This window comes from Opisthocomus hoazin, chromosome Z (genome assembly GCF_030867145.1).
Source record: "Opisthocomus hoazin isolate bOpiHoa1 chromosome Z, bOpiHoa1.hap1, whole genome shotgun sequence".
Lineage (NCBI taxonomy): Eukaryota > Metazoa > Chordata > Aves > Opisthocomiformes > Opisthocomidae > Opisthocomus > Opisthocomus hoazin.
In genome coordinates this window covers 65,096,676-65,118,205 of record NC_134454.1, presented here as the reverse complement: position 1 = coordinate 65,118,205, position 21,530 = coordinate 65,096,676, and the positions used below count along the sequence as shown (strand labels likewise).

The 21,530-nt window shown below is 41.1% G+C and overlaps 1 protein-coding gene across 3 annotated transcripts; it reads left to right on the top strand.

Moving 5' to 3' along the window:
• Window positions 1–33: 33 nt before the first annotated feature.
• On the top strand, window positions 34–21,356 carry SLC30A5 (solute carrier family 30 member 5). Of its 3 annotated transcripts, none has more exons than XM_075411114.1 (16): window positions 34–283; window positions 503–625; window positions 2,493–2,559; window positions 3,859–3,944; window positions 5,349–5,436; window positions 7,139–7,226; window positions 9,484–9,560; window positions 10,749–10,787; window positions 11,539–11,827; window positions 12,196–12,404; window positions 13,505–13,662; window positions 14,301–14,430; window positions 15,986–16,211; window positions 17,621–17,847; window positions 19,774–19,902; window positions 20,520–21,356. In XM_075411114.1, exons 1-16 carry the CDS (start codon window positions 210–212, stop codon window positions 20,688–20,690), a joined length of 2,181 nt encoding a protein of 726 aa, XP_075267229.1. In that variant the 5' UTR covers window positions 34–209; the 3' UTR covers window positions 20,691–21,356. The 3 variants fall into 3 exon arrangements, with proteins under 3 accessions (XP_075267229.1, XP_075267228.1, XP_075267230.1); XM_075411113.1 differs by having other exon boundaries at window positions 10,749–10,919; XM_075411115.1 differs by lacking the exons at window positions 7,139–7,226; window positions 9,484–9,560 and having other exon boundaries at window positions 10,749–10,919.
• The last annotated feature ends 174 nt before the right edge of the window (window positions 21,357–21,530 follow it).

Genomic DNA, 21,530 nt, shown 5'->3' with positions numbered 1-21,530 from the left:
GGCGCCTGCGCGCTGGCCGCCGGGCGGCCCGCCTTCTTCTCCCGTCCCCTTCCCGCCTCCCTCCCGCGATGGCGGCCGGCCGGCCGTGCAGGACGAGGTGTCCCGGCGGCGGGGGAGGCGGGCCGCGCCGCGCCTGAGCGCTCGAACCGCTTCCCTCACGCCTCTTCCCTCGCAGGAGCGCGGGGCCGCGCCCGCTCGCCCGCCCCGGCATGGAGGAGAAGTACAGCGGGCAGGCCTTGGCCGCCGGCGGCGGGCTGGGGCCCGTAGATGTGTCCAGCGCCCGGTAACGGCGGCGGGGCGAGGGGGGGGGAGCGGCCGCTCCGCCGGGCGAGCTCCGCCGAGGAGGGCTGCCCGTCGCGATCCGTCCTTGCGGGGAGCAGCGGGCATCGCCCTCAGCCGCCCGGTGTCCGGGGCCGCCGGGGAGCCGAGGGGAGGGGTGGCGGGGCCTGGGCGGCGGCGTATGCGCGGTCGCGGGTGCGAACTGCCCTCTGTGCTCTCGCAGGCTGACTCGGTACATCGTGCTGCTCTGCTTCGCCAAGGTTTTGAAAGCCGTGGGGCTGTTCGAATCGTACGACCTGCTGAAGGCAGTGCACCTCGTGCAGTTCATCTTCGTCGTGCAGCTGGGGTGAGTGTGCAGGGGATGAAGCCTCGTCCGCCGCTGGTATGGCACGCTTTGTCCGCAGTGTTCTTTGTCAGCATCAGGCTTATACCCTGCGTTATGTTATTGTAGATTAATCGAGGAGGAGAAGGAATAACAGTGGATCCAGGACAAACTCTGGTCATTGCACTGTTTTTTCTTCGTATCTCTGCTCACTCTAATTTCAGAATCGTAGAACGTCTGAACTTGGAATGGACCCACAAGGATCTTCAAGTCCAATTCCCTGCTCCCCACAGGACTACGTCAAACTAAACGATATGACTAAGGGCATCATCCAGATGCTCCTTGAGCTCTGACAGGCTTGGTGCCATGACCACTGTCCTGGGGAGCCTGTTCCAGTGACCAGTCACCCTCTCTGTGCAGAACCTTTTCCTAATGCCTGATCTGAACTTCCCCTAATGCAGCTTCATTCCATCTCCTCATGTCCCATCACTGGTCACCAGAGAGAGGAGATCAGCAGCTCCCCCTCCACTGCTCCCTGCGAGGAAGTTGCAGGCTGTGATGAGGTCACCCCTCAGCCTTCTCCACTCCAAGCTCAGCAAACCAAGTGACCACTGCTCCTCCTAAGTCTTGCCTTGAGACCTTTCACCATCTTGGTCACCCTCCTCTGCACACGCTCGAACTGCGTGATGTCCTGCTGATACTGAGGCACCCAAAACTGCACACAGTGCTCGAGGTGGGGCTGCACCACTGCAGAGCAGAGTGGGACAATCACCTCCCTCAGCCAGCTGGCTGTGCTGTGCTTGATGCACCCCAGGACGTGTCTGGCCTTTTTGGCTGCCGGGGCACACTGCTGACTCCTGTTCAACTTACTGCCAATGCAAACCCCCAGATGTCTTTCCGCAGGGCTGCTCTCCAGCCTCTTGTCCCCCAGTTTGTACATAAAACCAGGGTTACTGCGTCCCAGATGGAGAATCCAGCACTTATTCATGTTAAATTTCATATGGTTGGTGATTGCCCAGCTCTCTAGTCTATCCAGATCTCTCTGCAAGGCCTCTTTACCCTCGAGAAACTTGAACATTTTTGCTGCTTTAAAACTGGTCATACTATGACAGTACTGGTAGTGGGAAGCTAAGGTGTGTCCAGATTTTCTTCAGAGGGGTGTAGAAGACAAGCTTTCTTCCTTACAATTTGTATTCTGTAGTGTTGTGAGCTTCAACTGCTATTTTTCCCTAAACGAGAACTGAAGCGTAGAAACTGATAGCAAATACGCACAACCAACCTTTGAAGACACAATCATGTTTCGTGTTTACCTAATATGATGTGGAAGAGTATTTGTGTAATAACTTTGAGAGAGCTGGAACATTTAGAACTTCGTTTTGTCCTTTTCTTTCAAAGTTGTTTACGTTTCTGGGCTTGTCACTTATGTGTTCCCAAGCACTGTAGTGTAATTTCCCATCACTTTTGCTGTTTCTTACAGTTTCCGATAAGAGTGTGTATTTGTCATTCCATATGTGAATAAGCCTACGGCTGTATGTGCCTTGCTAATGAAAACCTCAGAACAAAATTTCTCCTCAAAACTTCTGAGATCAGTTATTTTGATTTTTGTAAATCACAGGCAGACTTCTCATTAGCCATTCTCTGAAGAACTTGCATTTAAAATTGACCAGAACTGAAGTTCACTTGTGATCACCTTCATACTGGTATCTGACACATGTAATGCAGCAGGGAAATAAAACCAGTGAGTGTGGTCAGTGTGGCCTTTTAATGATAAATGCAGAGGAAGCTGTGTTGTCAACTGAACCCGATATGTGAGACCTAGTTATTTAGAGCTGGTTTAAATAAAAAGCCAATGGCTAATACACTAACAGAGAAAACTTTCTCCTTTTAACAGGTCTGCATTTTTTATGGTTTTGTTTCAAAAACCATTTTCTTCTGGGAAAGTGGTAACCAAGCGTCAGGTAAGTTGACATATGTAATACGGATTCACCACTTGGTAGATATTGTAGACAATGCGTCTCTTGCCAAAAACAAAAGCAGAACAAAGGTTACTCCACTTGGAAGATGTGGTTGCAAGTTCCAGAAGCATGTAACTAACTTTGTGTCTAGTGCACTGTAAAAAACAATCAGCATTTTTAGCTTTTGTCAGCTCCTTTTGAGAGTATTGTGAAAAGATTGGTCCTTGGTTCTACTCAAGCATCTGTTCCGAGGATTTGATTTTCAAAAAGAGCTTAGACTACTTAGCCAACTTCGACAGTGTCAGAGGGCAGTTTCTCGACTGCTGGGAGGTCAAAGTGCTCCAGTTATGTCGCCCACACCAAGAGAGTGCTTTCTGCGTGGTGTGCTGTGATGAGGGGCTAGTCTGTGCTCTGCAGACCTGTGTGGAGTTTCCAGTATACCAAGATGTCAGAGTAGGGCCAGGTTGGAACGTGCTGTTTTGTAAGAAACATGTTTTATTCACCTGTTCCATGTTCATCTTGGTTTTGTGTAATTGTGTGCGCAAAAACTCTTGATCCATGCACAAAGTCATCAGTGTATGTGCTGAGAGAATCTGAAAGACAGCCTCGGAAGTGTTCCACACGTCAGCTGTTTTCATGATGAGACATGTAAGGCAGAATTTTAAAGTGTGAATGGGAATAAGGTGCATTTTTGATTTGTGTTTGGAAAAATCTGTCTATTTACAATTTCAGTATTGCTAAAAATTTTAAAATTTTGGATTTTGAAGATGCGGTGGTTGTCGTAGGCACGTTGTCTTGTTTAATGTATTTCCGAAACAAATTACTTTTGTTCAAAAACTTGCATTTACAGTTAATAATGTATCAAATAGCTGAATTATAATCTGCTTCCTGAAGAAAGAATTTAACACATGCATAAACACATGCATGTAGACTTAAGGTCTTAGTCTCTTTATCTTGAGTGTTTTATCTAGTTCTGTTTATGTTTATCAGATACATACAGTAGATTACAAAATAAATGTGATCTTCGACAGGCTTTTTGTTAATAACATCTCACACTGTACTATAGAGTCTAGGACTGTGGTAGAAAAGAAAGAAGTAATTGTAGTTCATGATACGTCCAGACAAAACTTAGTTGCCTGGCAAAGTAGTTAAGAAGATAATCATACTCTAAATTTTGCAGAACTTGCAGAGCATATGTTTTCCCCTCTCTTTCTACAGCTACTGTGCTAAAAGAATGCTAGTAATACAGTGTTTGTTTTGAAACTGTGGAGAAAATAATAATGAAATACCTTTCTTTTGTAGTGGATCAAAATTTTTAAGCATGCTGTTGTGGGATGTATCATTTCACTCTTGTGGTTTTTTGGCCTTACTCTTTGTGGACCACTGAGGTAAATACATATTTACTGTAAAGAAAGTTTTGTCTTTTTAAGCTAATTTTTGTGATCTTTCCTTATCTTGCTTCTTAGTTTTGTTTTGTGTCCGTTAGCCCACGATGCCAGCCTCTTGCTTTATTTTTTAGATTTTAAATGGATCTTTGTGCTTTTTCCTGTGAACTCTGTTGTGCTTGGCAAAAGCTACATATAATTTTGTGTAGAACTTGTAATTTTCTTCATTCGTTCTTTGACAAGATGACAGTGAAGTTCTTCATAGTTCTTAAACTGTTGATGTGAGTGATGCAACAAGATCACTGGCTGTCATACTGACTGTGGTTTTCATCATTTCCCTAGTCTTACTAATGTCACCCCAGTTGTTTATTTAACTGTTTGAAGTCCGTGGCTTGACAGCTAGTGATAGCAGCTTGTATTCCTGTGCCAGGTGGCTAGAATCAGTTTCTGTATTTGTTGCAGGACACTGCTTTATCTGGTCATATGCCTGTGCTGTGTTGGAACTTGGTAGCGTTAGTGCATATACCAGAGTAAAATCACTTCTGCTGTTTGTTAGCAGCACTTACTGAGTAACTACAGGAGAATAACATTAGACTTCCAAAAATGAAGGTTAATGTATTAGAAAGCATCTTCCATTAGAGAGAGGAAGGTAAAGCCTTAAATGATAAGTTCTATGAAGTTGAAATTTTATCCTCTACACAGGAGAAGGCATACCTGAGAAGGATAGGATTTCTCAGTACTGCAGTGCCTTTTTGGATGCTGGCAGTCTTCCCAAACAGAACCAGTAACATAGGCCCTGGCAGGCTGTATTGATGTGCGGAGAATGGCAGAAGCCTTTGGTAAACTTGTCAGCGATTATTGCTTTCGTGTTCTGCTCTGGAAAGCTGTGAGTGTAGTTTGTTAGTCAGCCTTTGCTATCGGCAGGAGGCGGCGTGCAAGTTAGGATTTCTGATTTTCAGCAATTAAGAGATTCTGAGGTTGCATAAACTACTAGACTGTCAACACCTCAATAAATAGGATGTAATACAACAGAACAGGACCTGTCTTTTCTGGGAGCTAGAAATTCTGGTTTAGAGGTGGAATTGTAATGAGAATAATAATTCCACCTTGAGCAAGGTAGTATCTTCTTGTCTTACTAGAATAAAGTACAGTTTAAAGTAATCTATAAATGAATAGTTTTAATGTGTTCCTGGAGTTCTGAAGTTCTTTGTTTCGTGATATGTCTGGCTGTCTGCAGCTAGATCTATTGCTGGTGAAGGCAAATAGATTTGCTTTTATCCTGTAGAATTGTTTAAACTTGCTGTTGAAATCACAGGATAAACCTTTGACTTCTGTGTCATTGAATTTTAGCTGAAATAATATGCATTAAGCTTGTGAGGTGGACGTGTTTATTTCACTATTTTATAGGACATTGTTGCTGTTTGAGCATAGTGACGTGGTTGTGCTATCACTCCTTAGTGTCTTGTTCACAAGCTCAAGTGGAGGACCGGCAAAGGTATTTAAAAATTTATTTTACCAAATGTAAAAAAATACTGAATGCTGTAAATTCAAGTACTTCTTTACCTGGAACAGTGTTTTGGACCTATGTTCGTAGAAATTGTGCTTTTTTTAGTTTAATTAATGGTGAAATTATGAGATGTACTACTTGAAATAATAAAGATGGCACTAAGAGAGAAATAGTGGGTGAAGCTGGTGGAGATCCATGGCAGACATCTGAAAAGTTTTTCTATTTGTAGGTGGAAAAGAACCTTGAGAATGATTTTCACACTTCAGCATGCTTTGTAACAGGGTTTTGGGTTCAAACTGACAAAAGTGCATGTGTGCATGTTTTGGTCCTGGCCTTTAAACACCAAGTCCAGCAGTATGGTCTCCAGATCCTTGCCTAGCCTTTTCAATGTTTGTAGCTTTTCACATACTTTGTTTTTTCTGCCAAAAAGTTCTCCAGGTACTTCAGTGTCTGCATGAGGCTATATGTGCTGAATACTTGGACCCACTCTTTCACTTAATCAGAGCGCTATACTTGAGACATCCTTTGTCTGAGTCACATTACCATTTCACAAGGTGCTCTCTGACTGTGCCTAATCAGCCCTAACTGTAATTAGCTCATCCCAGCATCTAGCAATCTTGGCCACCTTCGTGCAAAACCAGTGATAGTTGGAGGAAGATACCTCATGATGCTGTATGCCTGAGGCTAGAGTACTTGCTGTGCAAGAGAAAATCTGGCTTTGGTGCCACCTCAGGCTGGGAGTTTCGAAATCTCTGTCTCATAACTGCTGCTGGAGTCCCCTAATTACTTCTAGGCTGGCCTTAGAATGAGTAGCGCGGTCATCTGATCTGACACTCTATGCCTGCTGCCCCCCAAATTGAGATGCTTGGGGCATCCAGCATGAAGCTCATCATCTAGAAGACATACCACCCAAACGGTAAATACAGAACTTCAGAGAGGTTCTTTGTCAATGTATACCTTAGTGGGCCACGCTTGGCAGTTAAGCCGCATATCTAAGGCAGCAGAAATAAGGGAGTGATAACTCTGTCCTCTGAATGTTTCAGCTTTATGAAGTGAACTGTGGCAAGGAGAAGTCAGCTGACATTTCAAAACAAGAATGTGATAGCTGTATTTCGCTTCAGAAGCTGAATTGTAATAGTATTTTTTAGCTGTAGAGCTTAGTATCTTGCCAAGATGATGAATACCAAAATTGCAGTGTCTGAAGTCAGGGTGGTGAAAGCTCTGTGAGCTGGGATTTCATAGCTACCTCCATCGCTTCCCCGTAAAAGCACTGCAGGTCTCTGCTTTCTAAGAGCCTTAGCACAGTGCCCTAGCCTTTACCTCCCTGAGACAAAATTCTGCAGTTTGTCCACCAGATCCTGTTTATAGCTCCTTGATGCTACAGAATACTAGATCATCAGGCTTGCGTAGCTGCACATTCTGACTTGTAAATTACAGGCTTCTAGCTTGTTACAATGATGATTTGCTGAGTTATCTGGTAAATCTGGAAACCGGAATTAATATAAAATTATATTGTCAAGGTCACTTTTTTAAAAAGAAAAGGGGGGTTCATGATTGTTTTCTTACTAAACTAAAATACGTTTACATTGATCAGGAAGGAGGGAGGGAGGGGACTGATTTCCTGGATTTTTTTTATCTGTTACAGCACATTATAGAAATATTGGGCTGGTTTTGTTTTTGTTTTTTACAGACAAGAGGTGCTGCTTTTTTCATCATAGCTGTTATCTGCTTGCTGCTTTTTGATAATGATGACCTGATGGCTAAAATAGCAGAACATCGTATCCTTTCTTGCTATGTGGAAGAGCAAGTGCCTATAATTGCTGGAGCAAAGAGAATATGAAGTTGAGCTCACTGACTTAAATATGCTTGCATTTTTCTTGACAGGAATTTCACCTTTGAAGAATATTATAGTATAAGATTTTACTTTTACGTCTAAATACCGATAACTACAGCCAAATGAATGGCATTGCTTACTTTGATAACTTAGAGCCCAGCTATAGATTTAAAGTTGTAGTTCAAGGCTCCCTGTCCATTTGCATGTATCGGATCACTTAGGATTACTTGAAGTGTTTTTGGTGAGATGTCCTGACATCTTCCATTAGGATCAGGTTGCCCAGAACCCCGTCAAACCTGACCTCAAATGTTTTCAGGGATGGAGCATCTGCCACCTCTCTGGGCAACCTGTTCCAGTGTTTCACCACTATTATCTATTCTGAATCTACCCTCTTTTAGTTTAAAGCCATTATCCCTTGTCCTATTGCAACAGGCCCTGCTAAAAAGCCTGTCCCATCTTTCTTATAAGCCTCCTTTAAGTGCTGAAAGACCGCAATAAGGTCTCTCCGCAGCCTTCTCTTCTCCAGACTGAACAGCCCCAACTCGCTTAGCCTTTCCCCATAAGGAGAGATGCTCCAGCCCTCTGATCATTTTGGTGGCCCTCCTCTGGGCCCAGACCAACAGCTCCATGTCTTTCCTGTGCTGAGATCTCCAGAGCTGGATGCGGGACTGCAGGTGGAGTCTCACCAGAGCGGAGTAGCAGGGCAGAATCCCCTCCCTCGACCTGCTGGCCACGCTGCTTTTGGTGCAGCCCAGGATACGGTTGGCTTTCTGGGCTGCGAGCGCACACTGCCGGCTCATGTCAAGCTTTTCATCCACCAGTACCCCCAAGTCCTTCTTGGCAGGGCTGCTCTCCATTCCTCCATCCCCCAGGCTATATTGACCCTGGACATTTCCCAGACAGATGCAGGACCTGCACTTGGCCTTCTTGAACCTCCTGAGATTCTCACAGACCCATCTCTCCAGCTTGTCCAGGTCCTCCGGATGGCATCCTGTCCCTCAGGTGCATCAACCACACCACTCAGCTTGGTATCATCTGCAAATCTGCTGAGAGTGCACTTGATCCCACTGTTTATGTCATTGCTGAAGATACTAAACAGTTCTGGTCCCAATACAGACCCCTGAGAGACACCACTTGTCATCAGTCTCCATGCAGACATTGAGTCGTTGACCACTAATCTCTGGATGCGACCATTGAGACAATTCCTTATCCACCGACCAGTCCATCCATCAAATCCGTATCTCTTTTAATTTAGAGAGAAGGATGTTGTGGGGGGCCGTGTTAAAGGCCTTACAGAAGTCCAGATAGATGGCATCTGTTGTTCTTCCCTTGTCCACTGATGTAGTCACTCCCTCTTAGAAGGCCACTAGGTTGGTCAGGCAGGACTTGCCCTTGGTGAAGCCATGTTGGCTGTCTGGAATCACCTCCCTGTTCTCCATGTGCCTTAGCAGAGCTGCTAGGAGGATCTGCTCCATGATCTTCCCAGGCACAGAGGTGAGGCTGACAGGTCGGTAGTTCCCAGGGTCCTCCTCTCTACTTTTATTAAAAATGGGTGCAATGTTTCCCAGTTTCCAGTCACCAGGAACTTCACCAGACTGCCATGGCTTTTTAGGTATCATGGGGAGTGGCTGAAAGATTGTTTTGTGCTTTTGCAGATATGGTAATCTCAGTTCATCTGCTAGGCTGAAAAGTGATGTGAAGTAGCCTGCAGTAGCTCCAACAACAGTGGACTTGAAGCTGCAAATGGAAGCTGGCTAACATGCTTTCAAAGCCACTGAGTAAATTGGAAGTGATTCTGAATTATATTTTTAACAGATCATCTCATCATAGTGAAGTGTAGTGGCAAAGATGGGCAGTAAAAACAAACAAGGTGAAAGTAAACTTTCTCAAGGAAGAAGGAAAACATGGAATTACAGATGCACATGGTATATTCAGGAATAGTGTCGATTAATCCACGAAGTTTTCAGTGACTATGTTCTCAAGTTTTTAAATACTCTTTCCCCGCCCCCCCCCAATAGTGTTACCTGTTTATTTTCTGTGGAAGTGTTTTCACCTTTCCCAAATTTTAGAGGATCTGACAAATCTTAAAGCTCAGTTTGCTTACTTCTGCTTACTGCAGTCTTCTGCTACCTCTACGTGTTCTTTGGTTTGGAAAAAAAAAATCATCAAATGAAACTTTTCCTTAATTTTTTTTTATTCAGCTGAGGGGCATCATGACAGTGCTCTTACCCATGTTCTGTATACAATCATTGCTTTCCTAGGTGTTGCAGATCACAAGGTAAATAATTTGTATTTTAGTAGGTTAATATTTATCTAAGTTTTCTAAGTAAGAATTTCACCAGCTCAGAGCTAACCGAGGCCTAAATCAAAACCAAAAAGTTCAGCATCTCCAGCCAATGTTTGAACTGAACCAGCACTATAATTTTTACATACTGATTGAGCATGAGCAGCTTCAATACAGCAAGCCAAACCATACAAAATTCAACTTACGCAGCTGATAAGCACTTTGCTGTAATGTGTAACCTAGAAAGTCTTGTTAAAGTTATCAAAGTATTCTGTCATCAGTGTTCTGGACATTCATAATGCTTTGCATACAAGCCGTCCCTTGCTCACTTTTGGGGTCTGTGTTTTGTTGCTGCTGCTTTATCTTTCCCCAGTCTTTGCTTTACATTATGCACTTATATATGAAGACAAAGACTCTTGATACTTCTCAGTAGTATAGTCCTATTATAATTTGTGGCATGAATAAGTGAGTATCAGAATCTTAGTGTATGTGGGATTAACCTGGCTTATTGAGTTGTTCTGTTAGCTTAGTCTTGTTGCTGAAGGGATTGCATTGAGGGTTGACACAGGAGAAAAAGAAATTAAGAGGAGCTGAGAAAGTATTAATATAAAAATAAATCAAATGTTAGAGCGACTGATTAACTGTGTGCAAAGCAAGTGTGATCTCAGGTAGACGAGATGCTGTGTGTGTATCTTGTGATTAATTTATAGAACAATTTTGAAAGAAAATACAGTGAAGAAATATGGTATGGTGCGATTAAAGGTAAGTGAATGAAAAGGTTATGAAAAGCTTAGAGGCCAAAATTACGTGACACTTTTCAGGTTTACATATGCTTTCAACACTTTTGAATAATAGAAGATGGGAAACTGAGTTTTGCGTGATTTTTCTTTTTCCTTGTATGCTGTTCACTGCCAGTTTGCCGCTGTTGTATGTCAGTTTACAGTATTGAGAGTTCTAAACTTCAGGTCATATTAGGCTGTTGTGAGTAGTGCTGAGGTATAACCACGTATGCTATGTTACTGTTTTTAACTAGAGTAACAATTACAGGAAATAGCCTGTCTTTTGGCTTTTGTTGATAAGTTAAAGAAAGCATATTAATCTTCTTTCATGTAAGTGTCACTTTGTTTGGAGTGAGGTATTTGGCTCTTAAGAAATGCTAACGGGATCCCTCTATGTTTCCAGGGAGGAGTACTGCTGCTGGTACTGGCGTTGTGCTGTAAGGTTGGTTTTCACGTAGCTTCCCGAAAGCTGTCTGTGGATGTAGGTGGAGCCAAGCGTCTTCAAGCTTTGTCTCATCTTGTTTCTGTCCTTCTGTTGTGCCCATGGGTCATCGTCCTCTCTCTGACCACAGAGGTAAGATAGTGCAAAAAAAAATCCTATCTTACAATGCTTCTGCTTCCAAAGTGCAATTTAAATCTTCCCTTTAAAATATCTTTGAAATTACCAAAGTTGCCATCTTTATTTTTGTAGTAAGCTATGTTTGAATTTTTTCCTCTATATTTCGGTGTATATCTGTGTGATACCTTAATTTCCTCTTTTGTGTAATAACTTTGTTCCACCTTTCTGTCTCAGATATTATATCCTGGGTTCATATACTGACATTGCACAAGTATTAATGACTGTAAATACAGGGCTCTTTTATTCCTGAGGAGCAGGTTATTGTAATTTAAAGATACGTTCGTTATGTCTGCATGCTTAGGGTGAGTACACCATTGCAAACATGGCGTTGCATATGGCATTGCTTTTAAGCACATGAAAGTATTTAAAATATGGTACAGTAGTGCGTGTTAGCTGTATGCGTCTTTCCATAGCTGGCATGTTGGTTTTATGTGATAAATTGAAACTATAAAAGTATTTATGTTTTGATGAATTGCTGAAAACATTTGTAATGAAAGTGAACTAGATTTAATACTGTACACACGATCACATCTAGTGGTGAACAATCCTGTTTGAAATCTATTTTTTGTTGCAGAGTAAAGTAGAGTCTTGGTCTTCTCTCATCATGCCTTTCGTCACAGTCATCTTTTTTGTTGTGATCCTGGATTTCTACGTGGAGTCCGTATGCTCTGTCAAGATGGAAGCTTCCACGTGTGCTCGATATGGATCCTTTCTTATTTTGATTAGTGCGCTGCTTTTCGGCAACTTTTGGACCCATCCAATAACAGACCAGCTTCGAGCTATGAACAAGCCACCACATCATGAAAGCACAGAGCACGTTCTTTCTGGAGGGGTGGTAGTTAGTGCTGTCTTCTTCATTTTGTGTACGTATTCTTATTTATCTTTTAATAAATCTATTGTTCCTGTGACTGGTAAGCCAATCACAAAATGGATGTGTGCAGAATTCTTTTGGATGAGGTTTTATGGATTCTTTTGAATAAAAAGGGCCTGTAACTTTGTGGTTTTTTACTGTCTGTCTACAAAAAAAAAGAATGTAATAGGCCTGTTCTAGTGTGGGTGTGATGATCTAGTCTTACGTAGCAATGAAATCTAATGATAAACCTCAAGATGAAGCTGACAATCACTTTGCTGCCTGCAAATTTCATGTAAGCTTTGCTTGCTGATAAAACACATCATAAAATAGCTGTGAAGCTTAGAAACAGCAACAAAAACTTCAATGCTTTCCTTGCAGCTGCCAATATCCTGTCCTCCCCCTCCAGGAAAGGGCAGAAGGGTACCCTTATTGGCTATTCCCCAGAAGGCACTCCTCTCTATAACTTCATGGGTGATGCATTGCAGCAGAGCTCTCAGTCGTTACCGCGGTTTATTAAGGAGTCGCTGAAACAAATCCTTGAGGAGTATGATTCTAGGCAGATCTTCTATTTCTTGTGCCTAAATCTGGTAAGTGCATGGGGTTTTTTTCCAAACCCAGTCATGGTGGTACATACATAATACAGTAAGAAGAGTTATTCTTTAAAAAGTTCCCAAGATTGATTGTTTAATTTATAGTGACTCTTGATGAAGTAGTTTAATTAGATGGAATGTTAAAACAGAAGAGTCTTATGCTAATCTTACAGTAAGTGGCAGGTCACTTTGGTTCATTGTCAGAGTGCGGCACTGTTATACCAGTAAGTAAACACTTGTATGATGATACGTTTAAGATTGAGGTATCTCAACGTTACGAGCAGGTAAGCTGAAGCTAGTAAAGCCTTCAAAGATGAGGACAACAAAATAGTAAATGTGTGTGACTGGTTAGTGTTGTTTTGGAGTAGGCTCTTTTTATTTCTAGCTTCTCTCTTTCTCGAATGGGAAAAGATCATGCAGTAAGCAAGATTGACAGAACCTCATTTGCAAAGATATCTCTTTGTTCTTTGGCAATTATGCAAGAAAATAGGGGGAGAAACATGAAGTTTCCATGATAACTTTAAGGAATTCCATTACGGAATATGAAAGATGGGAAAGAAAGTTTATAGGCAGACCAATTACTAACCGTAAATTATACAGGGAAAATGTATGTATTAAAAATGTTTCCTTGTGTACCCTTCTCAAAACTAATTCCTAAGGTTTAAACAGCTAATTGGTGAAGAAAATTTTTACAGAACAGTTGACATAAGACACAGACATAGTTGCTATAGACAGCATTGCTTTTATACTAGTAATAGAACAGATCAGAGTTGTTACATTGTTTAATGACAAAATGCTTAAAGTATTGTCTGCACAACATTAGTTTAAAATTCTAAATGAAAACTTAAATTTACTCCTGTAGAGGGTTGTAGGTCTAAAGCTGTTGGGAGGATGGGTTTGAAAATGTCTCTTTATAGGCTAGGAATGTGTTGCTTACCTTTGTTTCCTTGGAAGAGAAAGAAAATGGTCTAGAAATACTTCGAACAATACCTTTGAAAACTATCAAGTCTCCTATGAGAATGGCTTCCTGGTAGCTGCCAAGACATTAAATTACAAGTTAATCTTCAAGGAGAAATTCAAACTCTCTTTCATTTCAGGCTTTCACTTTTGTGGAGCTTTTTTATGGAGTATGGACCAATAGCCTTGGTCTTATTTCTGACGGATTTCACATGCTTTTTGATTGTTCTGCATTAGTGATGGGGCTTTTTGCAGCTCTCATGACAAGATGGAAAGCAACTCGCATATTTTCCTATGGGTATGTATATTAGATTCTTTAAGGACTATCTGAAAATTATTCTACTTGCTTGTTTTCAGAATGCCTTGCTATAAAGATATGTTTGGGAGGTTTTAATGGTGCATGCCACTAAGAGTATTTTGCTGTGTCTCTTCTGTTTTATTTGTGTTCCTGCTATTCCCCTCTTACTCCTGCGAAAAAATGTCTGAAATGTAATTTTCATTTATCTCTGCAAATAAAACTGTGCTACTGTGAATATTGTTTAGAAATTGCCTCACTCTATATATGTGTGTCTGTCAAACAAAAATATGTGTTGAAAGTCAGTGTTTATATGAGGATTTCAGTTCTGCTGACATAGCTCAAAATTTCTGTTGTTAGGCTGCATAGCAGTTTAGCCGCTTGAAGCCCTGAATGTGCAGTATATAGAAAAAAATAGTTTTGTATTTATAGCTTTATACCATCGGTGTTTCGATAGTCACAGACCTCTTGAGCAGAAATAGATAACCCGGAAATTAAGCCATGATTTTGTGGCATGGAGGAAAAAAGCCAAATCTATCTAAACACTGTATTAAATGTATTAAAACTTTGTTTATTGTAATTTTGAAGTATGTTCAGAGTACCCATTCTTCACTCTCAAAAGGACGTATGTTTTCTTTCAGGTATGGGCGTGTAGAAATTCTCTCTGGATTTATTAATGGCCTCTTTCTGATGGTAATTGCTTTCTTTGTCTTCATGGAATCAGTGGCCAGACTGGTGGATCCTCCAGACATAGATACAAATATGTTAACTGTAAGTTTTGTCATTCTGTTTGAATGTTGTTTGGCAGTTAACGGTTCATCTATAATTAGGGAGTCTAAAGTTGCATACTCAATAGATCTAAACTGTGCCTTGACTTTTTAACGTATTCTAATTTTAAACTACATCTAGTTTTAAAATATGAAAATTTATGGAGAAATTAGAACAGCTGATTTTTTTCTAAGACGTTACAGCTCTAGTCTTTTTCAATGGTGGTCTTTCTGCAGTAAAAGATACTAAGGAAATAATCTGTACAAGACTAAACTTGGTTCTGCTGTTATGTATGCCAGTGTCAATGATTGCAGAAAATATTTTGTACTAGCCTCTGAGAAACCTCAAAAATCAGCCAGAAACCAGAATACTATGCTGAGTGTGTTACTAAACAATGTGGCATAAACAATCATGAAGCTGTGCAGAGCTAATCTTAACTACACCTGTGTCTCTCTACCTTCCACAGCCTCTTCAGGGGTTCCCACTTAAGTTTTCAAGCTTCCATCCCTTTCTTTCAAATGCAATAGTTTATTTTCTTCAAACTATTTCTTTTTATTTTGGAATTCTGCAAACCCAAGCCTTCATTTATCGCGTTTCCAGCTTCACTTGTTTTCTCTCCCACACGCACATATGATTTTGTGCTCTCCTGCTCTCTTCAGTAACAAAGAGAAAGATTTTTGTGTGGGCACAATTAGAAACATGCTGGAGTCGAGGCCTGGGCTTTTTTTTCTTTTTAATCTTCAATATGTGCTCCTTTTTCACTACTGATTTTGTTTCTTGAGGGTGGCAGGGTTACCCCTGCTACATGAGCGCAGTTTGCATAGCCAGGGAAGGGTCTAACAACTGTTGAGCAGGACTTGCTTAACTCCTTTATTAGCTGGAATTACTCTTACGCTTTGCTAGTTTTTCAAGAGAATAGGAGAAAAATAAGTGGACTATAAAAAGCACAACTCAACCAATAAACCAATAATTGCTGTTTTCAGTTAAGTAAAATTTTAGATAGAATCATAGAATCATGAAGGTTGGAAGAGACCGCTAAGAATTAAGTCCAACCATCAGCCCACCACCACCATGTCTGCTCAGCCATGTCCTGGAGTGCCATATATACATGATTTTTGAAGATAAGCATGGGTGTCTTAGATACAATAGACTTTTTTTTAGGGGGGGGAGGAGCCAATGAAAGCAAAGCTCATATTCAAACCACTTTATCTCTTTTTGAAAGTAAATAACATCAATCAACCCTTCTTAAAGCTAAATTTTCTATCTTGTCCTGATTTGTGGATACTAGGTTTTGCATTTTGGTGGTTGTTATTAGGTGGGTTACTTGGGAAGGTTGGGGAGAACGTAGATTTTTTTGAGAGAGGAAGCAAATTCCTTTGAAACCAGCTTCTATACTGAAAGGAATATGATGAGAAATCCATATTATAGTAATCCTCTGTTGCTGTTAATGCTTCCACAGTTTTCTTTAATTAGGTGCACTGATTACCATGTTCCAGAAAATGAACTGGAACACCTGGGAAGATGTAGTGAAGTTAAAAGACTTCTCTCCCTCTTGCAGCCAGTTTCTGTTGGAGGGCTGATTGTAAACCTTGTGGGTATCTGTGCCTTTAGCCACGCGCACTCCCATGGGGCTTCTCGGGGAGGCTGTCACTCACACGATCACAGCCATTCGCACCACGGGCACAGCCACAGCCATGGGCACGGCCATTCCCACGGTGACCATGGGCACAACCATGGACATTCCCACAGCTCTTCTGGAGGAGGCATGAATACCAACATGAGAGGCAAGTACAGATTGTTGAATCATAAATGATACATGTGATTTCCAGCAGACTTTGAAGATTTTCAGAATCGGAACCAGTACTGTGCATCATTGTGAAAATCTCTCTCCAGAAGTGATCTGAAAGCTACTCAGTGTGGTGTACATGAATTTCTCAAACTGTTTCTTTGTTAAGGAGTTTAACTTGAAGAAACATAACTTAAAATGTTTCTTTGCATCGCTTTCTTAGATGTGGGTAATACCTAAGGACCAATAAAAAGCATTAATCTACAGTCTTTGCTAACTTTAATAAACAGTCATTGTAAACCTTACTGAATAAGCTGAAAGTCTTTGTTTCCAAGTTCCATCTGGAACCGAAAGTACAAGGTTTCTCTATCTCTAAGATACTACCATGCTTCAAGGTATGACATGACAGCTGGTCATGGGTAAAAACACTGGGGGAGGGGATAAGAAGTAGAAGAACAAATGCAGACCAGCAATCTTGAATATGCTTCTATTTGTGATTAAGAAGATAAGGTGGTGAAGTTGAAACTTTCTTTTCAAATCTGAAATCAGAAGCTAACTGAGAAGTATAATATATATAAAATTTCTGCGTAGCTGCTACTTAGATTTTTTCCCTAGCGGTTAGAAAGTAGTTATTTACCAGCTGCCTGGCTTATAAAAAAATCTGTACAGGAACGAGTTTTTTGTGTGAGCTTCTAAGAGCATAAGCATTTTAGTGAATAGTCTCATATTTCATTGGTTATTTTATGTCCTAATTCAGTTGGCTGTTCTGTTGTCTAGCAGTTTTGTGAAATGTGCTCTTAGCTATTTCAGTGTTCTTTAAAATCCAGACACATAACTAGCATTAGTCTTACAGATGGTTGGAGATTATTTTTCTGTGCCCATTGAGTGTATGTTGAGAATGCTACCCACCATTAAAGAAGTATAAAATATAAAATTCCTAGCAGTAACAGATAGACAATCTTCTTATAAAATTGCAGCAGAGTTGGCATACAGAAGACACATTAATATCTGTCCACATTATCTGGCCAATGCATTTACACTGGTCTTTTTATCCTCTGTTAGGAATCAGTGAGTCCCTCTATACAGAGTTAAATGATTATGCTGTATGATGCAAATCCCACTAACAGTTTAAAGACTATTCATGTTTGGTTTAGTCTGCGTATGTCTGCCTGCATCATTGCGCTGTAAGAGTAAAAATGGATTTTTTACATTAATTGGTAATTAAACGTTAGAAAAGCTAAAGGTTTTGTTTAATTTTGCACCAGATTGGGCAGATAGTCGCCTCTGTTTAGCTTGAAGGGGTGTCTATTATATTTAATAAACTCTGCTGTGTTTCCACTATTGAATGTATACATACAGTGTAAAAAGAACTGTTCAACTTAATTACTTGGTTTATTTTGTTTTCAGGTGTGTTTCTGCATGTGTTAGCAGACACTCTGGGCAGTGTTGGTGTCATCGTATCCACGATATTTATTCAGCAATTTGGGTGGCTCATAGCTGATCCGCTCTGCTCTCTTTTTATTGCCACATTGATTTTTCTTAGTGTTATCCCACTATTGAAAGATGCCTGTCAAGTGCTTTTGCTGAGGATACCGCCAGAACAGGAGAAAGATCTGCATGCTGCTTTAGAAAAGGTCAGAACTACAATTCTAAATGTTTTCATACACAAACATACAAAGCTATAACTATTCTTAATAATTACTAAACTCAAGTAGTTCAGTCTGACAGCTTCCATTGTCTTAGACATCGTCGTGTCTCCAGTTGTTTTAAATCTGTGTTGCAGAGATGTGGCAGGATTAGGAGCTCTACTGATTATGTTGTTTTGCAACTAAAACAACTTGCACTGTTTTTTGCTTCTGTGGGTAGCTCGTGATTTCAGACAAGTACAGTAACAGTGTGTAAAGGTACTTAGTACTGAGAAAGTAACGTAGCAATTCCCAAAAGCTTGTGGCCTGTTAAAACTTGGTGTGTACAGTTCAGGCTGCAGGATTGTACCTTCAGCCTGTAATGGCAGGTTTTCTTATTTTTCTTTTTGTCCATGTCTTGAAGGGCATGCTGTTTCACAGTAGGTGAGGTGGCAAAAGCAGAGCTGTTTCTGCTAATTACCTTTTCATTCTAGTCCGTTCTCTTCCTGTCTGCTGCAGTATGGTACCTGCTTTGGGGCAGTACTTAGTCTTCACTGCTGGCTCGTTTGAAATTCCTGCCCAGAATCATAGTGCAGATCTCAGTGTGGAGAACTCTCTGTCAAAAGAACTAGTTGCGTGTTCTTTGTGGATGCCATCAACTAGAGGCAGAAAGGAAGACAATCCTGATGGTGTCCTGTCTGTTAGTGGAGGAGGAGATGTGTTCTTGTCTGCATGAGAAACAAAAGAATAAATGGAAATTGGCTGGGAGAGACTTGCATAGTGAAAGGAAAGTGAGTGCAGAGTGGGGTTTCACTTTTTGGGGAGGGAAGACAGCAATTCTGGGAGAATGAGGAAAAAGCAGTTTTTGAAAACAGTCAAAGAGCAATTCATTAAAAGCTAATAGGAAAAGCATTTTTAAAAGTACATCACAGTAAACCAGTGTGCTTGCTGTAGGTTGACCCCAGCAGGTAGCCAGGCATCCACACAGCCACTTGTTTGCTCCCCCTTTTACCAGCACCGCTGCCAGTGGGACGGGGGCAAGAACAGGAAGAGCAAAAGCAAGAAAACTCTGGGAGCAATATACAGGCAGTTTAACAGGTGAAGGAGAGAGGAAAAAACAAACTAAAAAAAAGCAATGCAATGGAAATCAGTCACCACCTGCCACAAGGGGACTGATGCCCAGCCAGTCTCCAAGCAACAGCCACCCTGGAAGCCAAAAACCCCCTGCTTCCTCTACTCCGGTTTTTGTTGCTGGGCACGGCGTCACGTAGCACGCCGTATCCCTCCGGCCAGCTTGGGTCAGCTCTCCCAGCTTCCTGCCCAGCCCCAGCCTGCTCAGTGGGGCAGGGGCAGAGTGGGGAACAGAGAAAGCCCAGGCACTGCTCAGCGACAGCCAAAATATTGGTCTGTTGTCAGCACCGGTTTAGCCACAAACCCAGAAGGCAGCGCCTTAATGGCTGCTGTAAATAAAGTTCGATCTGTCCCAGCCAGACACAGTACAAAGATCAAATAAAAAAAAAAAAACAGATAAATCCTAGGAAGATGTTACGTCTCTGAGTGAAGTCCAGCTATGATAACTAAATCGCTGCTTATCCTGGGTGGTGAGCAGATGTCCTAGAAGTGGTTAAATGCCCAGGTAGCTTTCTGATTAGTCTGTCCATTGATGTTATTGTGATCTGTATTCTGAATCAGTTTTCCCTCATCCTATTCAGCATTGCACTCTGCTGGGTTTTTCATGTAGTTTGACTTTTACTTTCTAGTCTTTGACAGTAGTAGCAAGGTGACCTTTCAGTACTACGTATTTGTGAATACAGCTTAGCTGGAAAGCTGCTGTGCTGTACAGCTTTGTTTCCCTGTGAAATATTTGCCACCAATATGCGTATACATACAGAAGTTTGAAATGTGTTCTTTGTTGCTAATGTGATTTCTTCACAGATTCAAAAAATAGAGGGAGTCATATCCTACAGAGATCCTCATTTCTGGTGTCACTCCGCAAGTGTTGTGGCAGGTACAATACATGTGCAAGTGGTATCGGATGTGACGGAACAGAGAATTGTACAGCAGGTAAGGTGAAAAGTTCATAGACCCTATTGTCTTAATTTCTCACTGTGTAGCCCCTTTGCAGCCAGAGACTCAACTTTGAAGCTGCTCTTCGTGCTTATTTTTGTAGCTCTGAGGTAGTGTCTCAGAGCTGGTCTCTAATGTTGTACTTCCCCTTGCCTGCTAGCTCGGAATTAGTTGCATAAAGAGTTGTTTGCTAAAACATCTGCCAAAAAAAAAAGTGTGGGTTTTTTTTTTCCCCTAACTGTTGAAAGCGGCGCTACATCTTCTCTGAGAAAAGGAGGAGGTGGTGGATTCCATGCTGCAGAACAGGCAGTAAACATCAGGGATATCTGGTTGCTAATCGTGGGTTTATAACTGGCTTACTGATATCTGTCTGCCTTGGGTTGTTTTCTTATCCTTGAAAAGACACTTGCTTCCTTATGCAAGATGCTGAGAATTAGGCGTTACGCAGGCATCTCAAAACCATGCCTTCTGAAGCTAGTATTCGCTTTCCAGAAAATTTAATTCTTTGTGGTGATACTTTTTTAAGCTATAGTATTTCAGAGACAGAATACTGCAAGTTACTGTGAGATGGATATTAAGTGTAATGCTAATGCTAACCATACTATTCTGTTCAGGTTACAGCAATTCTGAAAGATGCTGGCGTAAACAACCTAACTGTCCAAGTGGAGAAGGAAGCTTATTTTCAACACATGTCAGGACTCAGTACAGGATTTCAGGATGTGCTTGCGATGACTCAGCAGCTAGAATCCATGAAATACTACAAAGATGGTACTTACATCATGTGATACAAAGTTGTATTCGCCAAAGGAGGTGTGACTGCTGAAGCTGTAGGGTTCCGTATTCGTATTACTTTTTGTCAGGGGATCTTGCACATAAGTGTACAGAAGCAAGTGTACTATATGTATGAATTTTTTAAGCATACAGTCTTTATTAAAATTGGATCAAAATGCTTTTATAAAGGAAATAAGATAGACTTGAATATTCACTGTATATGTGAAAATTATGGAAATCCTAAATACTGTACTTTGTGTTTATTAAACAGAAGTCTTGCAGCTTGTGAGTGAGCATGGATATATTCCATCTTTTAAGTATGGAACATTGTGATTATAATTTCATTTTAGTAGGGGGAAATGGAAATGGTTTATATGGGAATGCAAACAATCAGATGAAAGATGTTTGTCTTTCAAACATAGCTTGACAACTGAAATTACACGCTTGTTATGGGGAGTAAAAAACATCATGAAGTCATGTTTTTTGCACACTTCGTTAGATAATAGAAATACGCAGTTTTTATACTACGTCTCAGTGTACAAATCTGATTTCTAAATTTAATGCATCAGAGCAAATAGATGATACCATTTTAAATTTGTATCAAATTATTTTTTAAGGCGAGAAATCCACAGGTTAATGGTGAGAAATTGGGAGGGGAACAAAATGCAGACAGTTTTCTGTTTCCTGGGAAGACTCAGAATCACAAAACCACACTGTAAAATAAATTTTTTGTACTTTTTGTATGAATAACTGCAAATGCGGTAGTTTGAAGTTTAAAATAATTAATCAGTGAGCATCCTTTCCGAAACTGGGACAGTGGTCTGGGACTTGGCAAGTTGCTGAAACAAACTGTG